This window comes from Pipistrellus kuhlii, unplaced genomic scaffold (genome assembly GCF_014108245.1).
Source record: "Pipistrellus kuhlii isolate mPipKuh1 unplaced genomic scaffold, mPipKuh1.p scaffold_m20_p_12, whole genome shotgun sequence".
In the NCBI taxonomy this organism is placed as follows: Eukaryota; Metazoa; Chordata; class Mammalia; order Chiroptera; family Vespertilionidae; genus Pipistrellus; species Pipistrellus kuhlii.
This window is the reverse complement of record NW_023425427.1, coordinates 34635564-34661306: the sequence shown is the minus strand read 5'-3', so window position 1 is coordinate 34661306 and position 25743 is coordinate 34635564. Positions and strand designations below refer to the sequence as shown.

At 38.3% G+C, this 25743-nt stretch overlaps 1 protein-coding gene across 4 annotated transcripts in view; it reads left to right on the top strand.

Moving 5' to 3' along the window:
* GLIS3 (GLIS family zinc finger 3) overlaps positions 1–25743 on the top strand; it is a 431194-nt gene that overhangs the window by 325087 nt on the left and 80364 nt on the right. For all 4 annotated transcript variants that reach the window (XM_036433938.2, XM_036433937.2, XM_045580161.1 and 1 more), the window contains 2 exons: positions 4593–4754; positions 7784–7894. In XM_036433938.2, coding sequence (XP_036289831.1) covers positions 4593–4754; positions 7784–7894 — 273 coding nt within the window. The remainder of the gene's footprint in view (positions 1–4592; positions 4755–7783; positions 7895–25743) is intronic.

Here is a 25743-nt window from a genome sequence, read left to right as displayed (position 1 = left end):
CCAATTAGAAATGGGTAAATCCCGAGAGATACTCACTGCTGTCGGGAGGTTTTCATAAGAAAACTGACAGTGATCACAATAAATGGCATTCCTGCACTCATTGGCACACTGTCGCACCAGAATCTTTTGGAGGGCTTGTTAACACTCAGACATTGGGCCCCAGAACCGGGTTTTGTTCTAAAAATCTGGGGCGGGTTAAGAGAATTTGTGTTTCAGACAAATGCTGATGAGGCAGACAGCTTGGAGTATCGCTGCTCAAGGTTCACCAGTATGTGCCCTGCCCAGGCTTTACTTTCATCTTTCCATGAGCAATGTTTGTATTGTCTTCATCTTGATCCCCCCAATACCTAACACATAGTGCCACACTCATAGGGCTTACTCAGTATTTGTTGAGGGGAGAAGGTGAGTAATGCTATTTAGATGAAATTATTAATGTATACCAGATGCTTTCCACCATCATCCCCTCCCATGTTACCTCCTTCTGCTATCCTGCTGATGCTGAGAATCTGTCGTTTTCCTGCTGTCTTCTCATATTGGGTCTGTGTTTAACTACAGGCCACCTCAGGCCCGTTCATCTAGTTGTGTGTCACAGGGCGCTCGGTTCTGGGTTCCTTAGCAAGTCCAGTAGGAGAGGACCTAATACCAGGAAATTGGTCAATTTTTGCGTCAGTGTAGGTGACAGTGACGTAAGCAGTCAGGTGATGATTTTAACCTTAAATCTCAGGAGGGACCTTGCACTTTAGGAACCTTGATAAGAAAACATTTGGCTGAACCAAGGAAACACTCCTCCTGTGGTCTTTGCTTTCCTAGGTTTAGATATTCACTAAAGATTTGGGGAAAAAATAAGGAAAAAAGGTGTTCGTTTGCCCAAACATCCAAAGCATTCAGTTTTTGGTATTTTGTAACAATTTTTTGTAGTTCTACCTAAAAGTTAGTTTATTGTTAATGCATTTGCATTCAATTAAACTTATAGCTCTAGAGTAGGGGTGTCGAACTCAATCAGAGAAGGGGCCAAAATCTAAAATCCAGCCTAAATCGCGGGCCGAATGGTTTACTGAACAGTCATAAACTGTCATTGTGATGGAAACACAGCGGAGTGCAGTGATGACAGCGCGGTGCGGGCCACATTGCAAGGCCTGGCGGGACGGATTTGGCCCACGGGCCTTGTGTTTGACACATGTGCTCTAGAGGTAAAATTGCCAGAAGGAGACGGAAATCTTGTGTTGAATTACAGGGTTATTCTCATAATGAATGATATTGATTCATTACAGAATTGTTTGCTTTCAAGTTTTATCCAGACACCATTAGAGAGATGAATAGCACCTTCTCCCTCTTTCAGAATTGTTAGTGTGTCAAGTTCATTCAGGTGTGCTGCCCTGCACACACCTGATAGGCTAGCTGCTAGGCCTCCCCACTGCGACACTTGTCAGTTCTTCAGTGCCTGCTTTTACTGGTTTTGGGTTCATGGTTGTGTTTTGTTTTGTTGGGTTTTGTTTTGTTTTGCTTTTAGTGAATTTCTTCAATAAGAGTGAGCATGTGGTGTATATTGAGCCAGAGTACATGAAATTACCTTTCTTTTGCCTTTTTTTATACAAGCTCTTCATTTTTTTTTTAAAATAAAAACATATATTTTATTGATTTTTTTACAGAGAGGAAGGGAGAAGGATAGAGAGTTAGAAACATCAATCAGCTGCCTCTTGCACACTCCCTACTGGGAATGTGCCCACAACCAAGGTACATGCCCTTGACTGGAATTGAACCTGGGACCTTTCAGTCGGCAGGCTGACGCTCTATACCACATGTGTCAAACACAAGGCCCGCGGGCCAAATCCGTCCCGCCAGGCCTTGCAATGTGGCCCGCACCGCGCTGTCATCACTGCACTCCGCTGCGTTTCCATCACAATGACAGTTTATGACTGTTCAGTAAACCATTCGGCCCGCAATTTAGGCTGGATTTTAGATTTTGGCCCCTTCTCTGATTGAGTTCCACACCCCTACTCTATACACTGAGCCAAACCAGTTTTGGCAAGCCCTTCACTTTTAATCATTTCCCCTGAAAATACTATGATGCTAGTACAAATAATACAAATACTTTTCTCTCCTGACTTTTGTTATAGAGGAAACATCTGAAATGAGCTGGATTTTTATGACTTTATAGATAATTTTTTGTTGTCATTTTTTAGTCTAGGTGTTCATATTTTCCTTCATCTTTGCTATTTAAAAATGGTCAGGATATTCTGATATGTAGTTCACTTTTCACTGACTTGCTTGGAATGTAGCCCCTTGATCTTTGATCATTGCTTCTGTGAACAGCAATAGTAGCAATTAGTTGATTTTTAATTGGACATTCAATTGGACATTTACTTGGACATTTAACTAGAGAGACCTTGGAAATGCTAGTCTGCATCCAGTTTGTGTCTGATCTAGGGGACAGATTACATTAGTTCTGGGACATGTCTGAGATCCTCTAATCACTTCATGGTAGATCCAGGGGTCTTATTTGTCCAGTACTCACAAAAACCTCATTAATCTATCCTCAAGTGGTTCTCCACTCCCATGTTGGTGCTGAAACAATACAGCCTGTTCTTTTACCAAGATCTGGGGACTGCCGAAGGGAGTGGATGCTGGGGCCTACCCACGTCTGGGTATGCACCCCTGGAACTGGCCCCAGAATGGTGTCCACTTACAAAAGAGCCTTGGTATGAAATAGGCTACAGGCTTGATGTGTTCAAAACCACAGGCTCATTTTAGACCTAAGTGTGGTCCACCAAGTGATTCCAAGTAAAATAATCTGAGCTCCAAGAGGTTGTTGTGAGTTGTCATTCAGAGAGAACCTTAAAAACAGAGGTTTGGTCAACAGAGGCCTTTTAGCTATGAATTTGGGGTTAACTCTGAGCACCTTTATTCTCAAACTTGTGAGCCAGTTGAAAATCTTTGGAAATAAATCATTTAACTCCTCCTTTCCCCCAGCGACCTAGCATTCTATCTTTCACTCTTGCAAAAGTAGTTGCCTTCATCAGCAATCATTTTCTGTTCAGGTTAAAATTATAAAAAATCAGGAAAACACCAAAATTATTTTAAGCAAAATATAAAAATTAAAATAAACCAACATATGTCTATGAAACATGTATAACTATCAGTCAAAAAGGTAAGTGCAACTTTCATATATTTCTTAAAATACTTCAGCATACAAAATCTGGACAACTTAAAAAGATGGGGTTATGACATCTTTGAATATCCTTCCTCATTAGTTCATCCTTTACTTAAAAAGGAAAATCCTAATAACTACAATAAAACCTGGCCAGCTCTGGATCATCCCTTCATGAACATTGTACTCCATCATCTAATGTAATAAGCAAGAGAACCAAAGACTTTCATGAAAGATTTTGAAGTAAGGTTAGGTAATACCTGCTAATTTTGAATGGAAACCATCTAGTACTTAACTTTGACTAGATTCTGTGTTTCCCACACCTCTCCTCACACATGCATTCCTCTATAGGAAGTGTGGTTTCTTAATTGCTGTAAATATATTATGCTTCGTTCTTATTAATTTTCTCCATATTCATAAGTTTCTCTTTTGTGGAAATTCCAATGCTATTAAAACTGTCAAAGTGACAAATATTTTGGGGCTTAGCACCAATAAGAGAGTTAAAGGATAAAAGTGCTCATCTCACCTTTATGCTTCTTTTATAGGCCTTCTCTAACACATATTTTCTTTATTAGATTGTCATTTCAAAGTTTGGAATCTCTTTCACCAGCTAATGGTGGCTGATATTTTGCCTACAGAAGGCATTATATAAAAATTACCATGAGTACATATTGATAAACCAATGAAGCATTTCTTGAACTTGACAGTCTTTCATTTTTAATTCTTTTCTTCTGGAACTAGGTAACCAAATTTTTTTTTTTAAAAAGAAAGAAAATAAATAAAACCATTACTTTATTAGGAAAATTACTTAGCATTAAATGAATTGTCTTTTAGTACCCTTTTGAAAGCATGTTTAAAAACTGTGTCTCAGGCTTGGCATTACCTTTAACAAGTTCAACCTTTTGGGATTTGGAAAACCTCTTAAAATAGAGTTAAGCACGTTTATGATAATAATAATTCAATGACACATACCTTTTTCATCTTGAAATCTTGGATCTTTGATTCACTTTTTTTCTCATAATCACTCTAATTTTTCTTGTTAGTTTATTTTGTAAAAAGTTTCTTCCTTCCTAGTTCCTTCAATTAAGACCAATTTGGAAGTGGAAAAGTATGTTAATTTTTTAATAAATCTTTAAGGCACGCTTTACTGTATTTTTATTAACTGAGCCAGATGGCTCACAGTGAATTCTCTCTGACATAAGTCATCACAGGATTCAGTTTGGGACCCAAGTCTGATTCAGAAAGTGGCATGTATATTTAGTGGAAGAGTGCAGTTTGCATAAACTTGTATACATATATATAGAAGTAATATTTGTTACTGTTTGGATTTCATTTTTTTTGTTTTTGTTTTATGCTAAGTACAAACTAAGAACATATTTTCTGTCCCTCAAACTCAAGCTCTCAAGGTCCTTTTCAACAACCCCAAATTGTTCTCTCTCTACAGTTTGAAGGTTGCAAGAAGGCCTTTTCAAGGCTCGAAAATCTCAAGATTCACTTGCGGAGTCACACAGGCGAGAAGCCTTACTTGTGCCAGCATCCGGGCTGTCAGAAGGCCTTCAGTAACTCCAGCGACCGCGCCAAGCACCAGAGGACGCATCTGGACACTGTAAGAATGGCAGGAGCTTTCCAACTCTCAGCCCAAAGCCCGGTGTGCGGAAGTGCCCTTTTGATAGTGGGATGGTGAAGGTGTTTGCTTTATGGCCTGCAGGTTATAGGGGTAATGCCAAGGGCAGCAATGGAACCTGGTAAAGAGCCAGAGGGGCCTTGTTTGGCTCTTTCCTTATTTTTCTGTAGTCATGAGTATCCTAAATATTACAGCTGCCTGGGACTAAGGAGTTTTTTGGTGACCTCTATGTCCTATGTGGAGGCAGTTTAGGGACTGTCCTATAGTATATTTTAATACAGAGAATGACCACTACAGATTGAGCGTTACATTAAGTGTTCAAATATCAAAATGTACTAAGACACACAATATACAGGCTGTGGCAAAAGTAGGTTTACAGTCGTGAGCAAGCGAAACAATTTATTCTTGTATTATTATTTATTAATTATTGTATTATTTTCCATACCAACAACTGTACTTTTTTTCCCCCCTCTCTTATTTTGGTTCTTTTCTTCTTGACATAAACAAGTGGAGGCTGGCATAGGTTTTGAGAGTGAATGTGGCCTTTTGCTTTAGAAACTCCCTGGTATTCTCATCTTTAAGTAATCTAAAAAGAATCAGCAACTCTTTCCCCAGGGCTCAGTTTTATGCTTTTCATTATCACACCTTCTTAGAGCATTTACAAATGTCTTTGCTAGACTCCACACTAGCTTTTATATTCTCAATTATGTTGAATGTTCTTCTTTGCATTTCTCAGGTTTTGATGCCATTTTCCTTATATGAGGCCAGGTAGACTGTATGTAATTTCACTTCACTTAAAACCATCAGGATAAATGCATTATACACATCACAGATCTCTTATCCCATATTCTTGCAAATAATATATTCATGACAGTACTTTTTCAGTGTTAACATTCTGATGTCTATTATTAAACTACACCAGAATTTTAATTTTGAAAAGATACTGTGATTTCTACATACCTCCTCATACATATTTAATATTCTTCTGTTGTTATAGTTGACATATTTATTAAATTTTATATTAGCCTCTATTAGTCATATTGATAAAAGTCATTTTAACTATGTCATGTAACCTTTCTAAACAGAATTATCTCCTGCTATACATAAATGTGATGGTTTGCCTAGTAAATATCTGAAATATGATTAAAGTAATATGAATATAAGTTTGACCCTTCCTGCTTCAGCTGAATTGAATTAAGTGATTTTAGGACCAACAGAATAGAATATTAAATGAGTAAATTTGGTGAATAGCAGTATTTTTTAAAGGTAGAAATAGAAAAAAAAAAAGATATGTTATGTTAAAAAATGCCTTATTTTAATATGTCTAAAATGGTCTGGATAGAATCCAAAAACTTTTTCAATTTATCATTAAACATTATCATGGAAAAATGAACATTCATGAGACAAGATTGTCTTGAGAAATTGCTTCTACTCTAGCTAGTTATCTGTAGTTTGAAAGAACTATTGTGAAGCTAAGTGTTAGAGTTCTACTATACCCTTCTTTGCTTGGAGCTAAGTTTAGCTAATCAAACTTAAGAGCATTTTCTAAAATAATTTTGGAATTTTAAAAAATATCCCTTTTTAAAACTGTTGAGGAAAACTACCTAAGATAATGTTTTTATGATTCACTTCAATGTGGTAGCTTTTAAAACTCGTCTATTTTTATTTTTAAAAAATCACTTCTTTATTAAATATTTTAAAATATATTTTTTATTATTGATAGTATTACAGATATCTCCTATTTTCTCCCCTTTCCCTCTCTCCTCCCAGCCCTTACCCTCTCCCCTAGGTCTTCACTTCTCTATTGCCCTTGTCCATGGACTGTGCATATAAGTATATGAGTTATTTGGTTTATCTCTTCTCATGCCCCTAACCCCACATTGAGGCATGTCCGTCTGTTCCATACCTCCATGCTTTGGGTCTTATTTGATTGAAGTCATCATTTTTACTTTTAAGAAACAAACTACCGATGGTTTAAATTTTTATTGTGTTTAACAAAGTAATGTGCTTTCTTAAAATCACATAGAAATGAAACATTTGTTTTCAAGAGCACACTGTAGTTGCTGAAAAAATTTGTTATTTTAATTTAGGTGTTCACTCTCTTTCAGTAAGTACTCCTTATGCTAAAATGCTTTCAGAATTTTGGATAAAATATCTTTCTTCACTCACTGGAGTCTTTACTTACAGGAAAATGGTTTTTCCATAAAGATGACTGAGTTCATAATTCTAACTCTGAATAGTTTTAATTCAGTTTTCTGTTAGCATATTAATATCCAAAAGGAAATAATTTTACAGTACAAAAATAAAAAGGACTCCAGACTCAGCCTTAAGCTCCACACTTCACATTGCTCAGGAGCAGCGAGGAATTGGAGTAGCAAAACTTCTGTTCTCATCACACTCAGCCAACTGCTTATTCACATACCCCAGGCTTAATATCATGACTTCTCTACAACTAATACCATTAATGTCCCTCTGGCTGATTTTTCATGTGTCTGTTGTTTGAAACCTGTCTCCTACTCATTTTCTACTAATTTTCCCTTTTAATTCTCTCTCTGTCTTTTTCTGAATCAGGTTTCTTCTGAAACATTCCCAGTCTTTTCTGGACTTTTCTACAGCTTCTTTATACCTGAACTCTTAAAGAATGTGTGTTTCCTAGTTTCTGACAGTCCCAATGACTATTTTCAGGGGAACGTAACTGTAAGTATGACCAGATATGTTTACTAATAATTTACATGTTTAAAAAATGCCACAAGAGATTCCTGTAAAAGTACATTCTGTGGCAATTTCTTAAAAATCATCAAGGATAGGCAATCTCTTTGTTTCTTGAAAGTTTACTCTCCTTTCAGCCTTGATGCAAACTTACTGGCCTTTCTTATTAAAATGTCCACCTATTACCAAACATTTCATATCAGTTGATAATCGCTCATGCTAATAAATAGTCTTTAAGTAGACCTTCCCCAGTTATTTTTAGGATTTAACCATAGCCATTTCTTTCTGTCTTTCTTATTTAGAAACCATATGCTTGTCAGATTCCAGGATGCACCAAACGCTACACAGACCCAAGTTCCCTAAGAAAGCACGTGAAGGCTCATTCTTCCAAAGAACAACAAGCGAGGAAAAAGGTAATTTTTAAAAAGAAGTTACATAGTCAGAAAAAGCAGTTAAATTCTTGAATACTGGGAGCTCCTGCAGGGCATTGGAAATTCGTATACTTTTCAGGGTCTGATATGTGTTAGACGCTTTGCAGAGAGAAGTCTTCCATAAAATAACAGGCATCCTTCATTTTATTGGGTTCTGTTTATTGCTCTTACCACGTATTGTTTTTCATAAGACCATCCACCAGCCAAAAGATTGACTCCCTGAAGGCTCAAATGATGGTTACAATTTTTTTTTTTTTTTAGCAATAAAGTATTTTTTAAATTAAAGTATGTACATTGTTTTTTTTAGACATAATGCTACTGCACACTTATAAGACTATACTTATTATATGTATTGGGAAACCAAAAAATACCCGTGGCTTGCTTTATTGCAGGGTTCTGGAACCAAACCTGAAATATCTGTGAAGGATGCCTGTAATAGCAAGGTTGTGATATGTATAGCTGATATAGCCTGATATGAATAGGTATCAGAGAAAATTAAGTGTAAGTCTCCTAAATTAGAAAATAATAAAAGGCTTTTATGGAAATTAAGTCCAAATAACAAGAATATTGAATTGGAAAAAATAACACAACAGAAATCCTGTCTGGAGATAAGTGCTTTTTCACAAAATATAGATGGACTAAAATAATTTTAACTCCAATGAAGAAGGTAGGTTAGTCTCTAGGATGAGTAACAATAGAAGCATTCCTCCCTTTAAGCTTAGGGAAAAAAATATTTATTGTCCTGGCCAATTTAGCTCTGTGGTTAGAGCATCAGACATCAGACCAAAGACTCCATCTCGGTTTGATTATGAAGTCAAGGGTCTGTATCTGGATTGCAGGTTCCCCACCCTCAGTCAGGGCATGTATGGGAAGCAACCAATAGATGTGTCTGTCTTGCGTCCATGCTTCTCTCTCCCCCTACTTCCTCCCTTCCACTCTTTCTAAAAATCAATGAAAACAAAATATCTTCAGGTGAGGATTTAAAAGAAATGTTTCTTAATAGGTACAGTGAATGAAAATATGAGAAAGGAATTGAGCCTAAATTTACTTTGATATCAATGAGGGATCAATATATCTTTCAAAGCTTATAGAAATCATAGTATTTTATGTTTAGAAGCAATGCTAAAGATCAACCAGCCAACACACCTGACTTGTTCTCCTGACCTCATAAGACCTCCAGCAAGTGGTTGGCTGTGCTGTGCTTCAGTGCCTCAAGAGATGAGGAGCTTACCACCTCACAAGGCATCTTATATAATAAAAGCCTAATATACTAAGTGTCCTGTCGTCCAGCAATAAATCAAAGTGTAATATGCTAATGATATACTAAATCACAACCACTTGCTATGTTGTGCACTGACCACCAGTGGGCAGACACTCCAACTGGTAGGTTAGCTTCCTGCTGGGGTCCAGCAGATCAGGACTGAACAAGATGGGTTGGGCATGCCATGGAGCCCTCCTGCAGTCCTTCTTCAGTCCCTGGTGGGGTCCCTTGGCCTGGCGGGCACCCTCTCGCAATCACAATCTGGAATCCCTTGGGTAATGTCAGAGAGCCAATTTCAGCCGGATCCTGCAGGCCATTCCCCTCAGGAGGACGCCTGGTGCAGGGCTCACTGCTGGTGAGCACTGCTGTGGTGGTACAAGCCCCTCCCAATTGGGACTGTTTGGGCACAAGCCCCTGGCAAGCACAGTGGGGCCACGTTGAGCTGGAGTGGCTGGTAGGAGCTGCAGTGGCGTTGGACTGTGGGTTTCAGTCTTATGCCCAAAGGCTACCCCAAGTGACACCACCTGTGCACAATTTCGTGCACCAGACATCTAATTTCCTAATAATTGAGTTTGTAAACTTTTGGACCAACCCATATACATATTTTGACTATGGCAAAAATATGTTCACTTGACTGTGGTTTTTTGAATATTTCATTTGTGTTCAGGTGGGTACCTGATTCATTTAAGGGTCCTTCATAACCAACTTAAGGGAAGTTTGAGACTCAACTTATTTCAAGTGATTGAACCTATTGGCTGTGGTTTTAAAGTAACCATGAATTCTAGCTAATTAGAGTCTTGTATTCTTTCATGGTTTTTAGGGATATAACCTTTTTATGTTGGGAAATGCTCTGTAGTCTTTTTGTTACTCTTCCTTGAGAGGTATTAGCACAAAGCCAGTTAGTTGAGGGCTTATATATGGAAATAATTTGACCTCTTCCCTGTTAGAAAAATGTCCACTAAAAGGATGTGATAGATATTATTATTATTATTATTATTATTATTATTATTTTTAAATCCTTATTTTTGAAAGTCTTATATAAATCCCTTCCCCTTCACCCCATTAACTTCTTCTAGTCTGTCCCCAACCCCCACCCTAGGCCTTCACTACCCTATTATCTATGTCCATGGGTTATGCATATATGCATAGAAGTTCTTTGGTTGATCTCTTCCCATCCACCCACTCTTCCCCACCTTCCCTCTGAGGGTCAACAGTATGCTCCATGCGTCTATGTATTTGGATCTATTTTGTTCATCAGTTTATTTTTTTCATTAGACTCCACATATGAATGAGATCATGTATACTTATCTTCCTCTGACTGGTTTATTTTGATTAGCATAAAACTCTTCAGGATATTCTTAATTGTAAGCAAACCCACTCTAGTAAGCCAATTGTTGAAATCATTTTTTTCTCTATAAATATAGTTAGGTCTCTTTAATTAGAATCCCAGTAAGTTGATAATAGATGATTATTATCAACATATAATAGTATCAACAATAATAGATGATCATTTGTGTGGATTAGATATGTTCTTTTATTTTGAAAGAGCAAAGGAACTAAATGAGTAATATTACAATATAAATAAAGTTGTAAGGAGATTTTTAATATTCTTTTTTTTTTTAATCCTCACCAAGGATATATTTTTTCCACTGATTTTTGAAGAGAATGGAGGAGGGAGAAGGAGAGGAGAGTTAGAGAGAACCATGGACTGGTTGCCTCCCATACATGCCCCTGCTGGGGCAGGGAAAACTGCAACTGGGCTATGATGCCCTGTTCAGGAATCGAATCCTAGGTCTGCAGGTGAATGCTTTAACGCCAGCCAAGTTAATAGTGTTAAAATAATACATCATTGTTGCATACCATTAACGTTCATCAGGGCTACAGCCTAATGGTTTTTGTCTTTGTCTGTGTATATCTTATAACCTTGAAGTGATAAGTTGTGTTTGTTAAAAACAAACAAAAATCTTGTGATGAGAGTTTTTCCCTCTAAATATGATCATTCTCCAGGTCATAATTAGGTTTTACTGTAATGGCAAATCTGACCTGAGATTGGAGAACACCTTCGTAGATAGTAACAGTTGTCATGGATATGACAGAATAGAAGTCCCATATTGAGACAAATAAGCTACAATATGTAGTGACAGTGAGTATGGAAACATAATGTACATTTTCAGGAAGTGTTAATGGTTTCTATTATTCAAACATGGTACATTTCAGCCTCTATAAAGGAAGAGTAGTTTATGTGAAAGATGCTCAGAGCACTATTTTAAAAAAGAAAATCAGACTTTATGATTACATATTATAAATTTATAGACAATTTGCAGACAAACCTTCAACAGGCAATCTAGCTAACAAGGAACAGTATTATAATCTAATGTCAAGTATTTTAGTATTGTCATAATCTTTTCTTAAGTAAAATAACTTTTGTCTCTGATGATTTAGCTTTTGATGTTCGCTCAGTTTTGTGCAGATGATTGAGTAGGATTTGGCTGACTTTCATTGCCTGGTCTTTAGTGACAAGTTTACTGTGTTTATTCCCTGAATTCTAACCTATCTTTTTAATATAAAGATTTAAAAATCCTTTATAGATCTATGATGGATTAATTTATGGAGATTAAAATGAAAAAAGTTGTTCCACTCAATAAAAAGGGGAAATGTCCCTCCCAGGAGAAACAGTGCTAATAAACCTGAAATCAGTCAATCCGCATGTTCGAACCTTGTGCTGGTATACTGGTGTGTAATATTTACATGGTACAATGTTGTTACTAGACCTTGGAGAGAGTCTAATTGCTAACTCACATCAGGGCTTGGTATTTGAAATATTTCCTGGCAGCAATAATAATAAAAAAAAAATGTAAGAAACAATAAACCTTTTAAGGCAGAATTAAGATTATTTACGACTTTAATTAAAATTGAAAACTGGCATTATTTCAAAAAAGCCTTTACAAAAATGTGAATTCATCAAAAATAACCATAAAAATTCCAAGGTGATAAAGGCACAGTGGAGTAATGGTCCCAGCCCTAGGGAATTGTTTTGTTGAAAAGAATAAAACCCTTTCTGTCACACCCTGTTAGTCATGGACTCATTTAATATCCCTGGCCTGCCTGCCTCTAATCCTTTTGTTAACCCCTCTCCCCCCCAGACACTAAATGACATTATTTTGGTCTTACCATTGCTGGCTTTATGAGGCCCAACTCTGAAATCAGGGCAATGACAAGGCACCTTGAGCTTGAAAACAAATGTTTATAAGGAGGGGCAGAGATCTTGTAAGCTATGCCCTGGCCATTGGCATGTGGCCCTTTCCCACACCTGTGGGGTCCTACTGAAAAACCAAGGACCTGAGATCTCAGCTAGATATTATTTATACAGAAAAAAAGAAAGAAGAAGGGGAAAAACACTTCTCTACAAAGGAATTGGGATAATTTGGCTCATTGCATGCAGGGAGTAACTTTCCTCTTTGTCTAATGTGTGCACATCCACACATCCCATCAGCTTTGTGCAGACTTCCTCCGTGGAATGTGCTTTGCAGATCTCGAGTTTATTAAGTAGAGGGCTACACAGATAAATAAGAAGCGAAATACTCAAGTCACCAGTGAGGGTCTCTAGTGAGAGTCGAATCTGGCCTGCCGAGCTGAAGGTAGAGTCTGTCCTCCAGCCCTGGCTGACAGTGGGTGGTGAAATGAGAGAAAATTAAGGCAATGAACCACTTGGAATTTTCCTCAAGGCTGTGAGCTTTATCAGAATTTTTTTCATTTTCACCTTGGAAGTGCCATAACAGCTCTGGCCCTTTATCAAAATGCACTTGAAAAAAAAAAAAAAGTGAAATGTTTAAAAAGAACGCTGGGCCAACAGTTAGAGATGACATGACCCTTCCGTCCATTTCACACTTCCTCCATTCCAAACTTTCCGTGTGACCCGCTAAATGTCTGTTACACATTCACCTTTGGCCCACCGGGGTCGATGACTTTCACTTTGGGGACCTCAGTGCAAGCTGTTCTAAACCAAGCACAGCTTTTGAAACGTGTGTGAACGCAGCATGTATTATATTTCCGACTTAGAGAACAGCTCTATATAGCTTCCTGGCTAGAACAGGGCAGCTTATTTAATGCAGCTCTGTTCACATGGAACTGACAATTCTTTGGAATCTGTTCAGAGCCGTACGCGTTCAAAACTGTAAACAGTTTCATTAGGCACCATGTAGGTTAGCTTTGCTCTGTGCAGTTGTTGGAATCTTAAAAATAATGTGAAAAAATACAGTTTTCCCTAAATGGAAGCTTGGGTTAGAAGAGCCATTCGGCTCACTTCCCTGTCAGTTGTTTACCGTTACCATCGACAAGGGGGATGGCATGCTCAGTGACCCAGAGTCAGAGGCCTTCGCAGACTGTGACGGTCCTCTCCCTCCTTCCCTCCTTTCCATCCTTCTCTGCTCGGGAATAAACAATAACTCCAACTTCTAATGGAATGTCAAAAATGGTCACATATCATGGACATACGATTTCAAGATGAGCTAGCTTCCTTCCTTTCCTCTCACATTTAAGTAATCATATTTGGAATTGGAGTGAGAGGGATAATATTACAGGACTGATGTTAAAACAGCACTGATATGTTTGTTTTTTATTAAGCAAGTCACTTACAACTTCTGTACTTGTTAACAATTGCTGGTAACAAATTATTGGTATCACACCTCAAAACTATGGTAAAAGATACCACCTGCCTGAATGTCTTGGTGCCTCGGTTAAGGGTAACCAATTTCAAGAAAGGCTGTGGGTATGCTTTTGTAAAACAAATATTTTTGGTTCAAAATAGAGATGCTAGCTAATAACTAAATTTAAGTGAGGGGAAAAAAGTCAAGTTAATCCTAGGCCTATCGTACTGATTTGGATTTTAAACCAGTTGCCTGGAGGCTTCTGTTTTAAGCAAGTCCAATGCTTTTGAGAGCATTTAATGGTACATGGTGACTGGAGTTATTTGAAAGGAATTGAGAACTCGCATTTGGGGGTGGGAAAGTGGTATGCAGGAGCAGTTGTCCATGAGGGTATGTAGTGAGAAAAGGCTTATGTTCTTTTCTGGAGAGATCAGAGAAGCTGGCTTCAGCCTTATAAATACAGAAAAATAAACGCCATTATCCCTGGGCCTAGTGGCCCAGAGTGTTTTTTTAGCTCTTAAATCAACGTTTCCCAAAATGTGTTTTTGGAACACATTCCACAGGATGTTATTCAATATTTACCTTTAAAAAGTGTTTACTGTCCTATTAATCTGAGAAATGCTGAGTTAAATAATATTTAATGGTTTCCTTTTTGCAAGAGTTCTCAGACCCTTGGATATACCTATATTTCAGGGGGAAGATAAGATTAAACATTGCTCAAAATTACTTGGCCAGCGATCGATCTTCCTTTTCCTCTCGAGCTTCTCGTCAAGTTGCTTTCTAGTAAATTACTTGAGAAATACAGTCTCAAGTACTTTTATTTATTCCATTCAACAAATATATATTAAGTAGGTACTGTGTGTCAGGCACTGCATTAGACCCATAGATGCAAGTGTATATTCATTCTTTGCCCTCATACATTCTCTGCCCTCTAAAGCCGCTTTGCCTTGGTGAAGTCCAACAACAATAGAAAGGTAAACAGAAAATAGTAACATAAGTGCAAGCCAGGCAACATGAGGGAATTAAAATGGAGATTACAGAGGGGAACTTACTGAGGTGAGATGGTCAGGAACTCATTGAAATGACCACTTTAGAAATGAGAAAAATGTACTAGTTGCAAAATTTTTAAAAGCACTACTTAAGTCAAAATACTATACCTTACTGTTTGAGCTTCTTTTGAAAGAACGTGGTACTGCCCAGCCGTTTGGATTAGTGGTTGAGTGTCGACCAGGAGATCATAGTTCAATTCCTGATCAAGGCACATGCCTGGATTGTGGGCTTGATCCCCAGTAGGGGGCATGCAGGAGGCAGCCAATAAGTGATTCTCTCTATCATTTATGTTTCTATCTCTCCCTCTCCCTTCCTCTCTGAGATCAATGAAAATATATTTTTTAAATTATTAATAAGATATATTTTTTAAAAACCTGAGTGCAGCAGTATTCAGGATCACTGTAGCTTGTTATAATTGCACCTTTCTGCAGTCTGTCCTCAACCATGGCTCCTTCAAAGGGACTGGATGCTAGAGAGCGAAATGGGTAGTTTATATCTCCCAGCTAAGAAAAGGGCTCAGATGGTTATTATTTGTGGTTCACAAGTGAGGCCCTGCACCAGCTCTGAGGATTAAAAAGACGTGAACTTGCCCTCCTGAAGATTTCATTTCAACAGGCGACACTCGCTTTCAGTGCAGTAAAAGAAATGCTGTGATCCATTTGCATAGAAAATGCTTAGGAACATGGTTTCTGAGATGGAGAGCCTGAAGTCTTAGGCTCTGTTGTTTGAAAGCAAGGGAGATATCTTTGGGTTTTTCCATTGCTCTCGATTACATTATAATACTTTGCTTTGAATGGTAAAGTAGTTTTCTCTTTCCCCTCAAAATTCTTAATTGGGACAAAAAAAAGTAGGGGTGTTTGACACAGCTCTGGCCAACTATGCAAGGAATGAGGACCCTGTGACAAGTGCTTTAATGAGCAGTTGAGGCTGTACAGTGCCTAGCACAGCTACCTTATGGAAATAGTTCCTACATAATTGCTTTTGTGATTGATTGACAGGCAGACAGAAGCCTTCTAAGCTTCTCATTCCCTTTCTCTTATTAGATTTTGTGGATTCTCCACGAAAATGATTTTGGAATAAAAGCATTTAACTCAGACTCTGGTGCCTAAATATAATGTCCTGAAATGTCATGACATAGCTCGCCGTTGCCTTCTGTGGCATTCACTCCTCATCTCCACGTCTGAAATGCTGTTTCCTGTGTGCAGTTATGCTGGTTCTGCTAGTTCTCTTGTGTCTTCTCTTTTCAGCTTTAGTTGCATTTTGTCTCTGATATCCATGGACACTCTTTTCCCATTTGTTAGCATCTTGGCTCTTGGAGCTGTGAAGATTTATTTTCAGGGTGACTTCACACACGGGCTTGGATAAGCCTAATGTAAAAACTTCTCATGGTAGATGCCAGGCAGGTGGCTGTGTCTTGAATTGGATGTCAGGGGGTATGGTCTTCTTTTAAGCTTTGCCATAAATTGCTTTGTGATTGAGCTTAAGTTACATTTCCCTGGTTTTTCTCTTTCCCCATCTTTACAGCTAGCTTGAAAGGCAAACACAGGGCCTCAGAGGTAAAAGGGTAGCTATTTTAGTAGAACGCATTGTTGTATCACATACCTGCAACCCAGTGTATTGTGACTGACAACAGAACAACAGTGTCCCTGGAAATATTTTCCTTCCTGAGAACTAAATATTCCTTTACATGGAATCATCTTTCAGCGAGTACTATAGCCAGTCTTCCTGGATTATACAGATGCTCAATAGCAATGGGTGGAAAAAAGATGCAAACAAGGGAAATGAAGCTGAGACCCAAACCAGAGAGAATTAAAATCAAATTTGAACCAGTGATATTTGGTTCTATTCTGGAATCATTAATTTGAGGCCCATGGACCATAAAGGGGCCGGGGAGGGGGGGGGGGGAGGTCCATGGATGGATGGATAGGTTTTAGGAAGCTCAGGAAATCCCAGAAATTATGGGGAAATGCCCCCCCCCCTACACTCTAGGGAAAGGCTCCATAGAGTTCACTGACTTTCCAAATTTAAGCACTTTGGTGATCCCCCCATCCCACCCCCCCAAAAAAAGGACAAAAGAACTCCCACAAAGGGACAAAGAGAAATTCTGGGAGGTGGTGAATATGTCCGTCACCTTGATTGTAGTGATGGTATCATAGGTGTTAACATTATATCCAAAGTCATCAAATTGTGCACTAAATATATGTAGTATTTTTATATAGGAGTTATACCTCACTAGAGCTGTTTAAAGCAAATGTAAAGACCATATGATCCCAGTGCAATGCAGGACTCCTAGTGACTTTTCCCATAGTTCTCACACTCAGAAAGACTCTGCCCAGCTAAGAAGAATCTAGTTTCTCATGCCCCAGAGGATTTACTGCCGCTTACCCAGCATTTACTCTCAGTTTGATATTTTGCTAAGCCCTTGGGTGTACAGAAATGGTAAGATGCACCCTTTTTCCTTGAGGCAATCTGAGGTGTTAAAATCGGATTTTGACAAGGGGTGGGCTGATTTATAGAGAGTGTGTTGAATGAAGTGTGGAGTGGAGATAGACTAGAAGTAATTGAACTGGTTAGGACAGTAAGCACTTTTGTAAGGTTTAATGGAGGTCTGAAAGAGGTTAGTGGCATTTGGGGTGAATATGAGTGGAAAGGGAGTGTTGATGAATTAAAATCCAGGGATGAGGGGAAGGGAAGATTCAAGATGGTGCCCAAGTTTCTAGCTCCCAGGATTGCATGAGCAGTCCACATATGGAATTCTTCCTCCAGGAAACCTCACGTCTGTTCTTAAAGCCTTTCAGCTGATTGGATTAAAAATCAACTGATTGTAGATGTTAATCACATCTAAAAAAATACCTTTACAGCAACCCTAGATTAGTGGTTTATTGTGTAACTGAGGACTAGGAGCTAGCCAAGTGGACACATAAAACTGACCATCACACCCATAAACTTAAATCCATTATGTTAAAATTTAACTGAGGTTACTTTATTTGAAGGTGACACTAGCCAGATGAAAATGGAGCATGGTTAACCTCAGAATATAATTTATATTAGTGCAGATTGATTATTCACTAGGAAAACAGAAGGAAATGAATTATTGGATATACCTGGTCCCACTCCCTTTCACTTTACTATTGACAGTTCAAAGAAAATTTGTTTATGTCAATTAATTTTCCCCAATATATTTTCCCTTTTATTGAATTTATTAGGGTGACACTGGTTAACAAAATTGTACAGGTTTCAGATATATAATTCTATAATACATCATCTGTATATTTTATTGTGTGTTCACCACCCCAAGTCAAGTCTCCTTCCATCACCATTTATCATCTGTTATACCTCTTTCCACCTCCTCTCCTTTCCCCTCCCCCACAGCAATCACCATGTGGTTTTTTGTGTCCATAAGTTTTTTTCTCTTTGTTTTTTGTGTTCAATCCTTCTACCCCTTTTAGCCAACCTTCCCCCACTACCACCACCATTGCCCAGACAGCTGTCAGCCTGTTCTCTGAGTCTGTCACTATTCTGCATGTTACTTCACTAGATTCCATATATGAGTGAAGTAATATGATACCTGTCTTTCTCTGACTGGATTATTTCACTTAGCATAATGTTGTGCAGGTTTATCCATGCTGTCACAAAAGGTAAGATTTCCTTTTTTTTTTTTTTCTTTTTCAGCCAAGCAATATTCCATTGTGTAAATGTACCCATGCCAATTAATTTAAAGATATGGTGCCAAGAGAGTAAAATAAGTTTTTACTTTATGCAAATAAGTGGACACTTTTTTAAATGTATATTTTGTGTTGTATATCAGAGAATTTATAGAATCATACAGGTTCATCATGTTAACTTTTAAATCAGTCATTTTTGTCATAAGTTTATATCATATATTTGTTAATACAGTGTTTATATTATATTAAATGAAATAATGACAGTAAAGCACTTATCATGGCAACTGACACATTATACATGCCCAATAAAGGTTAGCAATTATGGCTAGAATTAACTCATGCTGTCTATTAAGTGTTTCTAAGAGAGAAGACAAGTGGTTGTTGAAAATTTAGCAAGTTGTTTTTCTCCAGATTCTTCCATTCATTTATTTTGCTCTAAAAATATTTTAGCTGATTGAAAACAATTAATGGAAACTGAAATTGTGGCATAATTATGACTTGTTCGTATATCCACTTTGTGTTTTTGTAAATGTAAGAAACACGTTTGTAGTCATGTGTATGGGTTTTAAAATCTCAACCCCACAAACTGACCACCCTGATGCCTATGTTCATCCAGAGAACCCATGTGGCGGGGTTGGAAGCCGCTGCCATTTGTCAGGTCTCCCCTAGACACGGTTTTGTAAATGAGGGAAGGGTGGGTATTGATTCCATACTGAAGAGTTTATTTCTGTGCCAATTTTGGGTGTTGGTTATTTCCTGATTTTGCCTTTTCTAGTTTGGCAGAAGACCTCTCCTTATTTCTTTGTTATTTTAATTATTTGGTATTTTATTTCTTCTGCATGTGGACTTCTGAGTCATATACCTGGATTCTAATCCTTACACCACCAGTTTTTATGATATATCCTTGGGTGAGTTGCTTAATATCTCTGAACTTCAGGCTCTCATTTGTGAAATCTGGAGAGTGTCAGCAATCCCGTAGGTTTGCTGTATCTTCTAGTGAGAAACCATGCACAGAGCTTATTACAGTCCTGCTTTTATATATATATATAATTGATTTTTTTTTTTTTTTTTTTTTTTTTTTTTTTTTACAGAGAGGAAGAGAGAGAAGGATAGAGAGTTAGAAACATCGATGAGAGAGATACATCGATCAGCTGCCTCTTGCACACCCCCTACTGGGGATGTACCCGCAACCAAGGTACATGCCCTTGAAGGGAATTGAACCCAGGACCTTTCAGTCCGTAGGCCTACACTCTATCTATTAAGCCAAACCAGTTTAGGCTCATTACAGTCCTCCTTTAGACAAAATGCAGTCCTTGGAGAGGAAGTGGCTGTGCCCACAGGGTGGGGGTTATGAGAAAATGTTGTGATGTAGAGGAAAACGGCTTGCTGTCCTCCATTTCTGCCGAGGAAACTGGCTTTAATTGGTGGTTTAAAGAGGTAATGAGACAACAGCAAGAATTTTCTATGGGAAGAAGAGAATTTTTTCCTGCCCCAGCTGGTCTATTTGGATTCTTGCTTGAGGAGAACTTGACAAACAGATCTTTGAGGCTCCACTGGAGATGTACAAGTGGAATCCTATCTCTCTCATTCAGATGTTTCAATAGTGACCATGGTAATAGAGATAAAGAAAGGGTCCTATTTCGCCTCTGTTTGATGCTTTAACATTTCAGAGCCATTTTGTATACATTATCTTATTTTATTCTTTTGGCCTTTAGAGTCAGGATGGATTTTTTTTTATGACTAATTCTATTCTCTGTAGATTGTTTCTGAGAAATGAGAAAAGTTCGTAAATGGAAAGGGAGCTAAGTATGATGCCAAAGGTGGTGTGCTGTTTTCCTACAAGCCGAAAGACCTAACAGAATGTGTGCCAGAATTAGTTAATACTGCCTAATGAATAGCCGTCCATTAAATCTTGACATACTGTTTGCAATCTTGGCATTCCACAGAATGTTTTGGCAAAAGATTATCCTCCCACTTAACAGATCCAGAGCCCTCTTTATAAACTGTAGCAAAGTGTCATATGACATCTTAAATACTCACTGTTTCCTCTGTTTGTTGAGTATAGGCTAACTCTTTTGAGTTAACTGTTAAAGGGCCAGAGACAGTTGCTGCCTCTCTCAGTTGAACGGCTTTTGAAACTGGAGTAGAAATATTTTTTTCCCCCTGAGTGGTTTTTGGGATGGGTGCCTGCTGCATGGCCACTTAGGGCCAGCTGTGGGCACAGCTGGAGCCCATCAGAATTATAAGAATCTGTCCATCAGAATTATAGGAATTTTAAAATGTAATCTCATCCTCCCTGCAGGCCAGAATGTGGAATCACATTTAGGAAGTCCCAAAAGATATCTATAAAGCCTCCTGGTGAACTCTTAAGCTTTCTGACTTTTAAGAAAATATTTTGTCGTTGTTGTTGTTGTTGTTATTTAGCAAGTCTAATATGTGCGAACATTCTTTATATTATGTGGTCCAAAAACTACCTTCTGGAACACCGGCAGGCACATGGACTCTAGTCCTGTCTTCCATGGTTGCTTATTCTTTTGCATTAATGAACTTGCTGTTGTATGTAGAAATCCTGCATTAATACCCCCAGTTCCCTGCAATTTTTTTTTTTATTACCAAGCTTTCATTTTTTTTTTTTAACATATGGATTGCATTCCTTTTTATTCTTTCTATTTCCTTTATTCCATAGCATAGTTTCAACTAGGGTCATATGAGACCTACAATGTCATGTATTGACTATTGAGTCAAGCATTGAGACAAGGGAATCAAAGCTAAAGGGCCTTACACATCATGTTAAGATATTTAAACATAGCCAATGGTCAGATCTTTGATTTAGAAAGATAATTAAGGTGATAATATGGGGGATGAATTAGGAATTTTAGATGAAAGGAGATTAGAGAATTAGGTGGCAAATTTCTATTTATCCATGTTTTTTAGATAGAGTGGCACATCCAAATATGACTATATCCATCCAGAGTCTAGATTCTAGACTGTCAATGATTTCAGGATTCTCAGGCTTGTCTAAAATAATATCATGAGAGTCTTTGCTAAATATCTTGATGAATTGAAGACTCATTATATGTTCAGCTTTCACTTAATGGTATTTAAAAAGGAAATGAGGATTCTCTGGTTGTTCTCAACAACCCCGCCTAACTCCTATTGACTTTCTTCATTCTGAACTGCTTACCAACTTATGATTCTTTCTAACATATTTCCAAACATGAAGTTAAGCCTTCTGGCGATAGAAGCATTTCTAGGCTTTATCTTTTTTGCCTTGTTGAAATTTGAGGTATGAATTTCCTTTTCTCCATTTTCTGGGCCTTATTTTCTTTGAACTTTCTCAAAACATACCTTTATAATCATATTTACATGTGTGTGTTTTTGTAGCAGAGTTTATGCAGTCTTAGAACCTTGCTATTTTTTTCTCCAACTCCAATGCTAGGTATTACTCCTCTCTCCCACCCTACATTCAGTGATTATTTTTCTCACATTTCTCATTCAGCACAGTCACCTATGGGAAATATAGAAGCCAGGTAGAAGCAGATTTGTGATATATTTTATCACAGTTGCTTAACACTGGGTGCATATCTTGCCATATATTTTTCTATCATATGTAAACATACAATGAGACTCCTCTGTTATGGTTCTTTTTAAAAGTTTTTATTTATTGATTTGAGAGAGAGAGGAAGATGGAGGGAGGAAATAGACAGAGAGCGAGAGCAAGAAAGAGAAAGAGATCCATCATTTTTATTCCACTTATGCACTCATCGGCTGATTCTTGTATTAATATATGCTCTGACTGGGGATCAAACCTGCAACCTTATTATATGGGGATGGCATGTTAACCAACCAAGCTACCCAGTCAGGGCTGCTTTGATTCTTTATATTCTGTAGAATATAGTAAAAATCACTGTCATGTTTAGTTTTCCTCACTCAGTATTTGCAAGGACATGGCTGGAAAAAAAAAAAAACTTCAAAGGGGGAAACAGATAAAGAGGTGGCAGAGAACAACAAACAAGAAGCTATAATTCACTGGATTGCTTTGGGCCAGCCTAGCCTACAAGCACCAGCTATAGGAATTTGGGTAATATCTACTCACTTTGAATACAAATTGTATTTTGAGATGACAGTGCAAAGGACATCCTTGACATGTCTTCATTTTAAACAAGTACAGAACTCAGTTTCATTTCTGTGTACTCAAAATAGCAGCCAAGGATGATCAATTCCCTCCTCCTTTGTAAAAAAATAAATCTTATTCATCTGTATGAAAAAAATATGTCCAGAAAAAGTTCTAAAATTTTCAGGTCTTAAAACCTCAGACACACTAGGATGCACTAATCATGGCCTAAAGGAGCAGAGGAACCTAATTCTTCATAATGTTTTCCCCACCTCCCTTCTCCACCCTGATGGTGAGCCTCCTTCCCACCCAGATGGTAAGCTTGAAATCAATCAGAGATGGCAACACAGCAGAACATTCACACAGTACCACCTATATATCTTCCACCATTGGTGATTGCAGGAAGGGTGAATTGGCATTTAAAACATCCTGAAATAACATTATGCATACAATTACCCATTTTATTCTTATCCCTCATGAAATAGGAGGCTAAGGGAAATGGGAAGAAGAAGAATAACAACCACTAAATACCTGTGTAGAGCAGTGTACCAGGCAGTTTCACGTCTGTTTACCTCTTTCACCTTCGCAATCATTCTGCAAGGTTAGCCTTACAATTATTATTATAATTCCATTTTAAAGATGGAAAGCCTAAGGTTCAGAAAATCTAAATGAGTTTACAAGACACACTCAAGTCAGTAGTAAAACTGTACTCCAGCTGAGTTTTTCTGACTCTATATTTGGTCCTCCTTTGATTCTACCATTCTTGCTATGGGGCTGATTTTCCAATGTGGGATATTTTGTAACTTGTCAAGTTCTTGGTATGAGAGTCATTCCCAAAAACTCTGCAGTGGCTCTCTGTTAGAAAATAGTTTCAGGATCCTCATGCTCTCTAGAGTTTCTTCCTTAAAATTCTCTAAAGCCCCTTTTTGGTGGTTGGGCCAATAGTAACCCATCCAAGTCAGGAACCCTGAACCCAGGCTGGTACCAGCAGGGGTACAGGCCCCCATTTCTCTCCTTTGAGGCACTCTCTCATCCTATATGTTGGGTCACTAGGGGCCATAATAATCTCCGGGATGAAGCATGTCATGGGGTTATCCTAGGGCCTGGAATGTAGGTAATTCCAAGAATGTGGCCTGGGAGCTGACCATTCCTGCTGACCAGTGTGGCATTTCTTTAGCTGGATCATTTGGAGCTGGACCTCTGGTGTGATGTGACATACTGATTTTGGTGACTCAAATTAGTCATATAGACAGAAATCCTTCACAAAGAAACTTTTGCCCAGTGCTCTGTATATCCTAGGGATGGTCCTAAAGGTGGCAGGATTTGCAGAGGGTCTAAGGTCTCTACCCGAGGTGTAGACTACTATGTTAGTTTGCCACAGCTTCAAAGATGAGGGCAGAAGATATGAAACTTTTGGGTTGGAGTCAGCTTTATCTCTAACTAGAGTATCATCATTTTCTTCTGCCAGCTTCATAAGTCCCTATTCCCACAATGTGATGCAAAAAGGGCCAAATGACACTTGCAATACTCAGTAGATTGTGTTACAGGAGTAAAATCCTAAGCTTAGGGAACCTGGATTCATAATGGATATAAGCATACCTTCCCTTTGCCTAGGAGGAAGACACTATGCAGTCAGTTTTCTAAAGCTGTTTGTTATCAAATATTCTTTAAAAAAAAAAAATAGTCCAGAAAGTCAGACAGTACCTCTGTTCCCAAGACATGGAGAAATCTGAGACCCATCAAGAGCGCCTTTCAACAGTAGGTCCCTTTTGCTTCCCTTGATGGCAAATGTGCAAGATTAGCCCAACAGTAACCCCAGCCTGCGCTGGAATGGCTCCGATTGTCCCCCTGAATTAAAAGTGGCTTCTCAGCGGAAAAAAAAAAACTGAAGCCAGGAAGAAGGACCGTGATGTTTGGAAAACATGGTTGAATGCCTTATGGGTCTGTATATAATTCTGACCACGCCATGCCTTATTTCAGATTCTACAGTCCTGCCCATGGACTCTGCCAGTTATCTAATGATTTGATTTGGGAATTCCAAATTAACTGTACCTACAATTATCTATTCCACTAGCCAGTTATATGCCACTACAATCATTCTCCAGTTATGGGATTGTCTCCATAAGAGCCCTGCATAATTGTGTTTTGTTTCAGGCAAAGACAATGCAGCAGTCCTTTCACAGCATAAATATATCAATATAGCATCTGTGTCTGTTCTCTGGATCTATGCAGGGAAGGTCATTTTAATAGGAATATGGGTTCAGAAGAAGTGAGAAGTCATGAGTATACTTGCACCTGGGGAAGGTAGTTTCAATAGAGTCACTGGGGGATAAAAGAATAGTTTAAAACCATTGGATGACAAGGCTGAGAAAAACACAGCATCAGGGAGCAATGAGAAAAAATGGATGAGGTGGTACCTTAGAAGTCACTGCACAATTTATTCTGGAGCCCATCCTGGTATTGGACTCTAAGAATAGATTTTAAAATGGAGCTTTACTATTCAATTTCCTTGGCATTTTAAAGGAATGTAGGCAGTACATTTTAAAATGGATGTCAGGGGAATGATTTTAAAGGAACTACTCAAACACAGTTGTGTTTGCTCACTTGTCAGTACCACTTTCCCTTCTCAACGCCCAACTCAGCATCAGCTGTGTGCACTGTGCATACAGAATCTTGAGCCCCAACAGTACATGCTGTCCATGGCCATTGCCTCTTTGGCCACACTCCTGTGCAGATGCGGACACCACAGAACACTGATTACTTGCATACAAAGCAGAGATATTTACATTGACATGGTTAAGTTACTTTGTGGCAGTGAAAACCTCAGTTTTTCATTTCCTGCCTGGTATTTGCAATGTGGAATTGCAACACTGCATTTACGTGCATTTTTGCCTTTAAAATGTTCTGTGGTGTTGCGACATTTGATAAATTCCCAAGGACCCTTAATCTTCCTGCAAACATGGGTTTATAAGCTAATGACCCACTCACTATCTCGGAGTAATCTCTTCCTGCCTCTGCTACCTCATTCTGAGTTCCCATTGTATATCTTTAGATTGTTCCTGTACTGTCTTTTAGTTTAGATTTTGCCCTTGAGG